The sequence below is a fragment of the Thunnus thynnus genome, chromosome 20, assembly GCF_963924715.1.
Source record: "Thunnus thynnus chromosome 20, fThuThy2.1, whole genome shotgun sequence".
Taxonomy (NCBI): domain Eukaryota; kingdom Metazoa; phylum Chordata; class Actinopteri; order Scombriformes; family Scombridae; genus Thunnus; species Thunnus thynnus.
Window position 1 is genome coordinate 20,363,324 of NC_089536.1, and position 13,195 is coordinate 20,376,518.

The following is a 13,195-nucleotide window of genomic DNA, read 5'->3' on the forward strand; positions in this document are numbered from 1 at the left end:
ACACAGCCGTCTCACAGCTATAAATCATGAGCTACTACAGTAAAAAGCTTTAGTTAGGGGATTCTGTGTGCGCGCACTGACAGAAAGGTCACATACATGATAGTCAACTTCTACAGAAGACCTTTGAAAAAGTAAAATTAGCGGGGGGGAGAGGGATCCGAAGGGTTAGGTTTAGGGTTAGAGAGGCGTCGGATAGGAAGAAGGAAGAGGTCGGTGAGGTTTTGCCAAGATCTTGGCAGCCAACTGGGCTAATCCTGCTCCGCTCATGTGTCGTTAGATCTGATTAAACATGTCTGAGTGCCGTCACTGTCCCAAAAGACTCCCCCACACCTGGCACGGCTAAGCCTACACACACACACACACCGACTATAGCGACACACATGAAGGCTGAACGCTCCGTGCTCACACAGGGTGAGAAAGTCGGCAAATGAAGACGGAACCAGACGAGATCGTACTGCCACATACAAATAATTACCCCCCTCCCCCCTCCCTCCAACACGAGTCTCACAGACGCTCTCAACAAAAGGTTACACTTGGCATTGACGTTGGAAATTTGGAAAGCCTGTTGATGCTGTCCTATATGAGCTCATCATTTGCGCACAGTAGCGCAGTTCGATTGCATCTGTTGAACAGAGAGATAAATGCAGCAACTGACCGCAGCAAATGTTTCACACGAGTGGAAATGGAAAGAGGCTAGAGGGCAAGAACAATGCAAGGTTACTGCCATTCGCACCTTGGAATCACTCCCGCTGCCTTCGCACTGCCGCACTGTGCTGAAAGCCAGATGACAACAAGAAGAGGTGTGATGAATACTAATCATCTTAAAGTTCAAGGAACAGGAGTCAAGATTTTTAAAGCTTCGAGCGGTTCTTGTCACTCACGCTTTCTTTCAGATTCGAGACATGCCTCCTTTGAAGGATTTAGCAAAAGTCTGTTGTTAGCCAAAAGCAGATCTGGAATAATATATTTCAACTGACAGCTTCATCTTTCGTCTCTAGTCAGTAATCTATGACTAACCCTTGCCTGTAATGCCTGTAATGATGGTAATAAACAAACTAAAGCTTACTTTACTGTTCTACTCACTCAAAACTGATATTTTGGGCTGTATCCCCAGTTTCTGATCTCATGTCATTGTTGGCCGCCTTGTTTTTTACCATTTTTGTGGATATGGGCAGTATTTGTTTTAGATCTGAAACATTTAGTCGACGGACGGAAAATGAATCGGCAACCATCGGCACCAAAAAAGTCGAACGTTTGCTTCTTGAGTTAGAGAATCATTATTCTGTTTTGATATCATCGTGAACTGAATGTTTTTGGTGCAGAAGACGACATTTGAGGACGTCATCTTGAGCTCTGGGAAACTGTGTTTTCACTATTTTATGTCACTTTATAGACCAAACAATGAATCGATTAATCAAGAAAATAATTGGCAGATTTTCCTTTGTTTTTTTCAGAAATGTACAAATACCATCAAGATCTAAAGACTCTTGAAGAGATAAAATCAGCTACTTCCAGGCTGAAAACGTCATTTTATAAATATTAAACATTTGCTGGTGGCTCCAGTTGGGTCATAACTTAAAGGTAACATATGGAGTTTTTGACCACTAGCAGCGCTATAGAGCAATGTTTTGATGTGTGGCTCCCAGCTTTGTTTGTTATTGTGCATGCACATGAGCATGCAGGGTGACACCATACACAGTCCTGCCGATGGTTTTACACTATTTGGCTGATCTAAAGGGGGGGCAGAAATGCACCAAGACACTCAGTAATGTGCCAGAAAAGTCAGGGATGATTTTTTTTTTTTTAACATTTTCCAAAAATGGGCTTTGGAAGAGTTTTATGAAGAGGGAAATGCATTCAACATGTTCAGCCAGCCTCAAGGACACACACGATGCATTCTGGTGAGTAAACATTAATTTGTTTAGTTGCAGGGAAACTCCATGGGGCTCCTTTAATATTACGGCAACATGCTATGTGACTTCAGCATCATGGGCTGTAGTCCCCCGCACTTCCTTAATATAACATAGTGGTCATGTCTACTCTGTTGAAAGGGTTTATTAGAGAGACCATCCACTTCCTTCCATCTTTAAAATGAAACAAAATCGCTTATTTTTAGCAGAGCCCAATTAATTATTCATACAAAGCCATAAAGTACTGTTATGAAGCTGTAGACTGAGGCACACAAACACAAATCATATCAGATATCTTGTGTCTCTACTGACTGTGTGTAGCTCCGGATCGCCCACCTTCTTTCAGGCTGTGATAGACAAGTCTGTCATGATCCATCTTCAGTCCTGCCTTCTCCATGTCTTCTCCCATTGGAGGAGAGCCCCCGGGGGAGGGTTCAAAGGACAGGCAATGGTTGGTGTCCAGCATTATCATTCAGAATGGAGATCAATTAGATGGTAAACATTGAACTTCTCATTCAAAAGTGGTCCTCCTCCCAAATACCAAATGTTGGCTGTTTTGGCTCAAGAGGGGAGGGAGGAAGAGTCCTCGATGTGTCAAAACTGCACCAGCTGTCCCTTCAGTTAGCTGTCCTCTCTTTCCAACAGAAGGACGCGAATCAAATGTTGTAGAAGACTCCCATACAAGTCGAAGATAATCTCCTTTTAAAACAAAGACGACCAGGAAAAAAAAAAAACGCTGCTACTGCCTCTCCTCTCCTCTCCCAATACCTCTCTCTCCTCTGTATCAGGATAATCGATTGGTCTGTCTCAGCTTCTCTCTCTTTCTCTACTTCCTCCTACTCTCTCCTTTCCTTTGCAGTGGCAGCCGGCGAGTCACGACAGCGTTGCTCTGCGAAGGTTTCCCGGAGAGACGGGAGGGGAGGAAGAAATCCACAGGGCGAGTCGTGGATGAAAAAGCGCAAGAGAGCCGAGGGAGTGAGCTGAAAAGAGGCCAGTGGCGGAGGAAGAGAGGACAGCAGTGAGCTCAGCGGAGAGTGCCCAGTGAGACTGCTCTGGTTGCAGCTCCTCCTGAATCTCGCAGACACACACACACACACACACACACACACACACACACACACACACACACACAAGCAGGGAGTGTTGCCGATAAAGTTCTCCTGCTCAGCTGTTGCCATTCATTCACTGTTACAGGCTGAGGGGGGCTGCCACATGCAGACCTCCACCCTGTTAAACACAAACACAACCTATAGACCAAAATCACAGCGACATCAATGAGACAATCAGTTCTTTAACGCTGTCGGAACAACTCCTGCTACACAGCCTCGCTCTCAAAAAACGGTGACTCAGTCAATCTATAAACAGTTTACTGAACAAGTAGAAACGGCAGTTACTGTTTTCAGTTATGACCTCATCCTGCGTTATCGACCTTTGTCAAGGATGCTCTAGCTTAATCTGATCCCGGCACGAATCACAAGCCATGACTTTTAGAGGGACTGATTGATACCCAATCACCACTGTGATCCTGAAATGTTTTTTTTGTTTTATTTGTTTATTTATTTATTTTTTTACACAGACTGCCCTTGAGGAAAGGCAGTGCACTCTCATACAGGGATTTAAAGCTGACGCACCGTAATCCCATCAACAAAAAAAACTTCTTTTGCAGTCCAGTCCCACCACCAAACTCTCTCTGGCTCCTGCAGAATGCTGATGGTAAACGCCGTCGCTGGCCGCAGCCCCCCCTCTTCCTCCCCCTCCCCCTCTTCTCTGTTTTAAATAGCAGGGCCAGCTGGCCATAAGGGGGCTATATTCAGCTTGGTATCACCTGTGCACTCACAGGGTAAGGTTACTTTGAGGCACACACATGCAAACTTTAAGCCCCATTTTCTCGGACTAAATCAATTTTTCATGAGGCATGACACAAGGGGAGATACATTACTTTCATACCTTCCATTTCACTATATATATATATATATATATATATATATATATATACAGCACAGAGAGGAGTCGGCCTATTAATAAAACAATGGCCAAACATCCAATATGAAAACTCAGCATGCTGTGTGACAACATGGCTGCTCAGTACAGTCCGCCGCTATCATACAGGTGACACAGACGCGACCACAGAAAAGTCAGACGACACCTTGAACAAACGGTGGCTGGTGTCTACAATAACTGTCTGTTATGAGTGTATGATTAAAGTCCACCTGCTGGCATGATTCACAGTCTGGGCAGGAAACACACAGATGACAACACATACTGGGATTAGGATGTTGCTGTGTGGGTTGAGCTGATCTCAGCGACACACACGCCCCGCGTCATAAACTCACACACGGCGCGCCAGAAACGTCGGTTTATTTTCATCTTCAACGGCTCCAAATTCAAAAATCAGCGGATTTAATGTCGGTTTTCTTCTAATTCCGGGGGAGCTTCTGTGTGTTTACATCTCCACTGGATTTTTCCAAAGACTCTGTTTCTGTATCACAGAACACAAAAGGGCCATAATTCCCACAGCGATAATGACATCATGCGTAGATGACAATTCACAGCTTAATTGTAACATATAAAACGGGTGTGGTGTGATGACTGTCATTATTATCTTGACTGTAGAGTTTTTATGGTTTTAGAGCTCAATGGCCCCGGTGTGTGGGAAGAAAAGCTATGTCGTTTCTGATAACAAAACCGTACCCGGCTAAGAAGTTTATGTACGACTACAGAGATAAGAAACTAGTAGATTATCTATGAGTTATTGATTTAATTTACTGACAGTTTAACAGATAAAAAAAGGCATCGAGACAATTATTAATTATGGCAGGCCTGATTGCCGGGAAGGATGCCAATGTTTCAAATGTATAGCAGCACTACCGCTATGGGACGTTTTTGCATACTGTTTGAAGACTAGTCACTACTATTACACTGGGTAGTGATTTTAGCCTTTAGCAAGAGAAATTAGCTGTCATAGTTGTGGATTCAGTTGAACATTCCACTGAAGCTATTTGGCCTTGGACATCCTTATCTGGAGCTTTCTTTATCCTTCGCTGAAAAACGTTTCTGGGAATGAAAAAAAAAAAGGAAAACACTTCTTTTTGTGCAAGCAGACAGGATATAATTACTGTATGGAGTTCTAGCTAAAATAATGACTCAGAGGTTTCCTGTGGATGTGTAAATGAATAGAAACCCCCCCCACAGCTTCCAGTCAGTATAACCCAGACCACTGGGAGCATGGAGACCTGAAATTGTTGTTTTCCTCTAAAATGGCATGTAAACATACTGGATTTTAGTACTGATGAGCTTGATTTGGAAGAAATCAATTCAAACCCAATCCTTCTCTGAAAAGTAGACGGCAAACACACATGCAATACAGAAAAATTAAATCAAGATAGACATACCTTAAAAATTCAATTCAAGGACTTCAGTAAAGGTGACAAAACTAAAAAAAAATTCTAGACTAGCCCCAAATAAAAAGCTGCCACCGCTGTATGGTTAAGGACTATAATGAAATGACATTGTCTCCTCATGCATTGTCATTTCTTCACAATCAAAACATACTACACAATAATTTAGGAGGTTATAGAAAGACTGGATGAGAATGTCCACTATTTTGCTGAGGCATCCCAAACATCAACACCACTATTCTGTAGCCGACTGCTTTTAAAAACACAACATGACATGATGTTTTGTTAAAATGGGTTGAAATGAAGAGGATGAACTGACTGTAGCTTCAACTAATGTTTGAACTTTTGTACTCTGATAGTGAGACATCGTGACCTGCTCGGAACACAGAGCGTTATGTCCTTAGGTCATGACCAGCCCCAAAACAATTACCCCACCGCATTCCATTAACCTTCCCGCAAACAAGTAGTAGTTTCCGAAAAAAACCTCATCCAATCATCTAATCACCACTAACAAACTAGACCGGGCAGGCCTGGTTCAGGTGAAGCGCATTTACAGCCTGGAGGCAACATTCTCAGAAACCAAACAGTCTGATGGAGACATTTCTGTCCATGAATGGGACAGGGTCTTGTTTTCCTGTTGGCTATAGAGGACACTCTGTCCAGTTTACATATCAGTGTATAACCTCTACTCTCATACTGGTGCAGTGACTTTGAATATGGATTTCACATAAATAATTACACAACTGATTCCATATGACGAGGCCAAGTCAGCGATTGCCGGCAGCTTCAACTTCTTTGATTTGTTCTGGCAGCTTGTCAATAACAACACGTTATAACAACTGGTGTGTGTTGTCATTGTCAGTGCACACGTCTTGTGCAAAAAGACATTCTATTAAATTTCTGCATGCTCTATGAACACTCATTGAGTCCTCCTCCTCAAGAAGATAGATAGAAGCAGCTATCTAAAATCAATCAAGTCACTACAGGAAGTTTTTAAATGTGATGCACAGATTCAAAGTTAATTCATATGTGACCGGTCTATTACGAAGGATTCTCTAGTGGTGTCTTCTACTGTGAGTCGCACTACTTAAGAAGACAGATAAATAAGAAGCTCTCCTACTGTATGTGCACTTTGATAACATCTTTTTAAAAAGAAAGGGAGAAGTCTTTTCACTAGGGCTGGGCTATCAAACCACAATCCTTTTTGCACTAATCGCCGCAGAGTGCCAAATTTCGAAAGTTGGCAGTGAATGCTTGGCTGATTCTTAGGCATGTTTTCATTTGTTGTTTGATCAGATATTTATTTTCCTTTCTAACTTTTTGGACATTAAGCTGTTTTTTTAGGCAGAGTTCCTTGTTTAACGCTGATCTATTTTCCATATTTTTTTTATGGAAAAATAAGATATTTCTATTCCCCAAACTAAGGAGTCAGGAATGGTATGGTGTTGTTCACTGCACTGAAACACAGATAACAGATTCTCACAATACCCACTTGTACTCTTCATCTGTATTATCAAGTTTTTCTGCATTTCATACTGGTGATCTTCAAGTCACAAGTAAGTTTACCAACAAGTACAAAAAAAAAACAACAAAAAAACAGATGCGGCAAACCTGACCTGCCAAGAAACCAAGCGGGCCGAACGTCAGTGTACTGCAGGTCACACCGGCCATTAACATTCCAGCAAGGAAAACAGAAGGTGTTTTTTCCTTTTACTTCCTGGTGCCCCCCCCTCATCCCCCCACCCCCCGTCCACCCTCCCACCCCACCCGGTCTGCTGTGGAATTTACCAGCACTGTTTGCATTTGGCTTTGACTCAACACTGACATCGAGCTGGGGATTTCTTAGTGTTGATCCACTGATATTTTTGAACTGTGAAAAAAAAAAAACACAGCCTGAGGAGTCTGGTTAATGATGTCAGAAACAAGATGCTCACACTGAGGAGACTGGGAGCTGCATGGTAGCCATGTGTGTAATCATGAAGAAAGGATGTGGAATCTGGCACAAAACCCTAATGTAAACGGGGGGGACTATAGCGAAGCTGCACTTAATCATTTACTCTACTGTGTTTGCACAGGAAGGAAGTGACTGCCAGAAGCTCGTAAGCCAACTCTTCATGTGTTTACACATGAAACAATCATACCAGTCTTTTCGGGATATCGGACAAATAATCCCTTGCTGACCTAATGCTGCACTTGAGTTTCATTCCCAAAAGGAATAAAGTTTTATTTTCTTCTTTTCAGCTGTCAGAGTTAAAGAATAGCTTGAAAGACAAAGGTCTGTTTTGCAATGAACAGATTACTTAAGAAGGGGGGGGATTGTACAAAGGCAAACAAATCTGGAGGCGCACACAACCAAATAGTCAACTTTTACTTTAAAGCTAAGTAAGGGGAAATTTAAGGTTGATATAACAAGCACATCATTACCAGCTGTACCATTAGCACTGTGGGACATTAAAGCCATCTGAATGCTGGTAAAAAAGTTTGTTGTGGGTCTAAGTGCTCTCTGAACGTCTCTTAAACACTCAAAGCTTCTCTGTTGACCAGCCTGCAGCAGCACTCTTCACCTTGTCACGTCTTGTCAATAAAAAGTAGTCCAACTGAGGTCTAATTGTGTACTGTTGAAGGAGAGAGAGAGAGAGAGGCATCTATAAAAGCACAAGTGCTGAATGAAAAATAAAAGGCAGAAGCCAGTTGGCAGCTGTTAACATCTGGTAACATGAACCTTCACTGTAAACCCGAAAAGCTGGAAAGAGGGAAAAACAGAGTACCAGAACCCAGAGAAGGGTGTTCCCTGACCGGCGATGACGGCTTTGTCACAGACTCTTACATAACCTGCACATCTGAAAATGATTTTTATTGTAACGAACCCCCTAACCTCCTGCCCTACTTACAGAGGAAACACAGCTTTCTTTTCTCTTTCGCGACTGGTTTGCATTTCGCTCCTAAAAAACAACGGACTGCTGGGCAGACTGGCAGGGAAGACGAGCGGCCGGAGCCAATTAGCACGACAGAGAGAAAAGAGAAATAAAGACAACAATCGCACGGGGGTTGAAGTGAGGGTGAGAGCATGTGTGCAGCATGTGAGTGTCTGACAGAGAGTGTCTGTTTTTTTGGCCTGGGTTTGAGAAATTCTCTCTGATAGTGTATGTGTGTGTGTTCTTGCCCAGTGTTTTCCTTCAGGTTGGGGTGTTTTATAGGCCTCTTCTTCCTGCCTTCCCCTCCCCTTCTTCATTCTCTTATTGCATATAACATCTAATAAAAGCCTGGCTGTTAATTTGCTTCACCGACCAAAATGACAGGGTTTTTATTAGACACCGACCTTTAATGTCGAGTGTTTAAGTGAGCTGCTGACGCTAAATGACGTGTACACGGAACAGAATTTCATAGGGGGGGGGAGAAAAGTGTTGCTTCCTTCTCTATTTACAAAAAAATTTACTCAAAAATGAGGTCAGGCCAGCTTAATGTTTTCAAGTTATTGTGCCCACCTTTGTTACTTATCTCTGATTCCAGGAAGGTAGTTTGTCATCTGTGGTGTTTGCAGATCTGGTTTATTGCTGATAAAAAAAAATCTTTCACTTTCTGATGCGTCTTACTGATAACGTCTCCAACTGACAAACAGCCCAAACAATAACCACATAAAAGACACGACTTGAAAGTTGAATTGTTCTCCACCGCCGTAAAAAATCCTTCAGAGAGAGAGTACGAGAATGTGAAAACAAAGGCAGAGGCAATCGAGTGGCCGTGACAAGTCTGAAATGATCATGAGTATTTTTAATACAAGCAGAAACAGCTGTGTTCTTTAGTGTGGTCTGAGAGTGGGAACACTGGTGGCCATGTGCTGGCGGTGAGAGAGTAACAGACTGGTGAGACAGGAGACGAGCCCTCTGAGCTTTCCCTGGAATCTCTGGAGTCTGGTGACGCTGTTGATGCCGTCTTCTGTTATCAGCAAACTTTCAAAGGGTTTATTCAAACGCTAAGACTCGGCATGTTGTTAAATTAGCTTAATATGTGACTTTATTGTACTTGTGGCCTTGTCACATCATAAAATATCAGTGACTCCTTGTGTTTCATATACAGCCCAGATAACGAACGCCTTGAAAAACATTGATTTCATCTCATGTCGTCATCAACTCTTGAATTTTCTTTGGCGCATGGCTCATCGTCTGAGTCACCCGAATTAAACAACAAGAGTCCCGTCAGTTAACGGTGACGTGTGCTACGTTCATCAGCCAGCATTAATTAGACCACACCTAGTCCCATTAGTCACAAGCTAATGGCTGCTCTGTTCTTCAAAAAAACCACAGCTAATTGAGTTGTCGACAAGGAGCAAACTAAACCAACTCGAGCATATATGTCCCGCAGCAGCAGGTTTGTACCTGTAACTGTGTGTGTGTGTGTGTGTGTGTGTGTGTGTGTAAGTACACCTCTGAAACCCAAACTCACATATTTGAAAAGTAGAGGGTTTGTAGTGGATAATGTTGGGTAAAGCTCATTTTAAAATGACTATGGCTTGCCATATAATGCAATACAAGACTATTGCTGTGATTCTCATTAATCTCATTAATACTAAGCCCATTTCGATTACAACATGCCACATTAATTATCAGGTTTTTCTACACACAACACTGATTAAAAACGTGTGTATTTGAGTGTGTAGTTCCAGCTGTGTCCGAACCACACACCACAACATAGGGACATTTATAAATGTCAGTATACAAAGCTGTATGTAATATGATATAAGTGTGTGTGAGTGTGTGTATTTATATAATAGCTTGTTGTTTGTGTGTATATATATATATATATATATATATATATATACACACATTTGCTGGGAAATGTGTGTTTGCATGCTCAGCTGCTCCATGCTGCATGTTTTCAGATTGAAGCGCATGTTATAAGATACGTGTGTGTGTGTGTGTGTGTGTGTGTGTGTTTAAAAAGATTTCTCAAGCTACATGAGTGGGCTTGTACCTGTGGGTGTGCAATCACCGAGCAGAGCTACGAATCAGTGTGAGTGTGCTTAGCTGATAAAGCGCTTTTCTTTAGCTGGAGGCTACAGATGTGAGCGAGGCTGTTTAGCTATGCTCTCTCTCTCTCTCTCTTCTCATTATCTAACAGGAATTTACTGGATCACAAATCAAAGATGTGAGTGTGTTAGTGCTTGTTGAAATACCGCGCTGTCAGGCCACACTGGGGAAATGGAAGGCTACCAAAGCCTGTAAGTGCACGTCCAGGTCCAGGTCCAGGTCTCAACAGTGACACGAGTTGCGGAGAGTGTGTGTGTGTGTGTGTGTGTGTGTGTGTGTATGTACTGGTGAGTCATGCACAATCAGTGGGTGTGTGCGTGGTGTGCTGGACACATTTAAGATTTAAGCATTTTCGCAAAACTTGTCTCAGTTGCATAAATATGATCCTGCCTGTATGTTTATCAGACTAAAAGCTGTTTACATTGATGACAAACTACGACGTTTGCTCTCCTGTTGTTTAGATTCAGCCAGTTTCATTATGTTACTGGAAAGGTAAGATTTCTCCTGCAGTTTAATTTGCGCCAACACGCAGGCATTCACTAAATACACTTTATAATTCTTACAAGGAAATGTGCAAGAGTTACCAAGAAAACATGCTGCTGTAATTTTAAAAAAATGTTAAGTGATCTCTTTTGTTTTTGTGTTCCAGTCCATTTTCATTCCTTTTTAATTGGACACTTTTTTTTTTAATGTTTTTGACTTTCTTGGGAATATCTAGATTATCTAATGCTAGTACACAGTCAGTGGCAGAGAGGCGAGGAGACATGCAGCTGGACTGTGTTTGCTGCAGCTGTGTGTTTGGATCAGATTGAAACACAGCCCCTCCTTCCTTCCTTCTTTCTTTCTTTCTTTCCCCCCGTTTCCACTTCTCCAATCCTTTTTTTACAGCCTTATTTTTCAATCCCGTCTCCTCTCATATTACATTTCTTCATTCTCTCCACGCTTATTCCTCCTCTTTCTTGCTATCTATCAGTCTATCTATCTAATTCTTCTCTCCCTCCTCCTACTCTCAGCCTGACAGAGTGCTATGAGGCCTCTGCTGCTGGCAGCCTCCCAATCTGTTACATAACAGTACCCACAGCCTCCCTGAATCACTGCTGGGCTAGGCTAACCTCAGCCAAGCAACATATCTAGCTACCCCAGTGTTTCCCCTACCGTTGCCTTGCGCTAATGGCACAACATCAGAGTGTAGGCTACGGCCCATCTATTGTCATTATGAGAGGGTGGGGAGGAATAGAGACGTGATCTGTATCTCTCTTTGTTTACAAGTCTGGATGATGTAGTCGGCCAAAAAGAGAACCTCACTGATGGAATTTCGACTACCCTGCTCCTCTCCCCCAACATTTAGCAGCACAGTCTGTATCCCTGCTCTTTCTGTTTTTGAAGAAAGGTATCCAAGTCATGCTTTAATTTCTCTTAAATCCTGAACTCCGGGTGGCAACAAAGCTGTAACTCCTGGGTTTTATCTTGTTTCAAAGACTAACACCCTTATCCTAGTCCCAATAGTGCAGATAGCTTCTTCTTCTGTGACAAGAAAGTATAATGGTCAGAAGAAGGACTCCCTGTCTCTGAAAACACTGAAGTCTGGATTTTAACTTGCCTGTGTGCCACTGCATTGCTGGTGTATTAATCAGTTAAACCAGATGGAGCAAAAAGCCTGCAGACTCTCAGACCACAGTGAGACATGCTAGAAAATCGCTGTGTAAGCTTCTCTAAGACAGTGCGGGCACAGAGAAAACACTGTCTCATCGCATATATCATTTAAAATACCAGTCTTAAACACTAGCAGACGTAGTCCGTGCCATGATCTGGAACAATCTGTTCTGACTGAATTGGTCATCTCCAGTGAAATCTGGAGCAGAGCCTGTGACGCCTCTAACCTACTTTTTCCACCCCGGCTCCAGCCCCTGTGTTGTCTGTTGTTCCTCACATAACTTCTCCAGCCCTGTCTGGACCCTGGTCCCTGGACTGTAAGTCAGTCCTCTGAGGTAGTAGCTTGGCTGGACATTTGAAAGCTGCTGGCAGTGAGACGGAGGCGTGGAGGGAGGGGATGGTCATTTTTCTGAGAAGAGCCCCAATACATCAACCACACCTTTCGACTCAGGAGCGTCCCCATAAACCTGGCCTCACAGCCCTGCCTGCTCCCTTTATACCAGAAACCCTCTGTAGTCAAAGTAGTAAATGACAGCATGCAGGCTTTACATCATTGGCTAATTTGAACACATCTTTTAATTGAGTTTTTTCTTTGTTGCTGTGGTTAATACCTACAGTCCTGCCTTGTTATGTAAGCTTCCAAAAAAACTGATAAAAACGATCAGTTTCCAACCATTAATACTAACAGCTTTGGTTGACAGTAATGATATGTGTCCACGGAAAAAAAATGTGAAAGTTAGTACATTTTTACAGCTGTGGATGCAGTGTAGGCATTCCCATATAAACACCAACACTTAAGACTGCACTGTCAACACACTGCAAGCTCTCTCACCACACCTGTAGTCAACAAATACAACTTGAGACAGACTTAACACATGACTTTCAATCATTGTCATTGTTATCTGAAGACAAACAAAACACCAGAAAGCAGTAATTGACATTACCTGAATGGATAGTCATATCCCTCTGTACCATGCTGAGGGGAAGCTTCACCCTCCCGGCAAGATTAGCAGTTCATACTCCCGACACAAGCAGAGTAAATAGTGTGAGGAAACAACAGCGGTAGAAGGTTGAAGAGAAGTCCAGCCACAGAAAAGCCACATTAAAAAAAACACACGTTTTTTTTTCCTCTCACCGGCAGCTGCTACTCCACAAGTTGCAGTACACCTCACATTCCCTTTCTCTGGACTGTCTGCCTACAAGTGTG

General features: G+C 42.7%; 1 protein-coding gene across 6 annotated transcripts in view; it reads right to left on the reverse strand.

The window, feature by feature from the left end:
• The window catches only part of mrtfab (myocardin related transcription factor Ab), a 38,122-nt gene that overhangs the window by 20,550 nt on the left and 4,377 nt on the right, over positions 1-13,195 (reverse strand). For 2 of the 6 annotated variants that reach the window (XM_067576562.1, XM_067576559.1), the window contains exon 1: positions 2,223-2,971. The exons of 1 other annotated variant lie outside the window; for it this stretch is intronic. In XM_067576562.1, the coding sequence (XP_067432663.1) occupies positions 2,223-2,382 (160 nt within the window). In that variant the 5' untranslated portion in view covers positions 2,383-2,971. Of the gene's footprint in view, positions 1-2,222; positions 2,973-13,195 lie in introns of those variants that run through there. 3 more of the 6 variants (XM_067576564.1, XM_067576560.1, XM_067576561.1) reach the window with 3 other exon arrangements.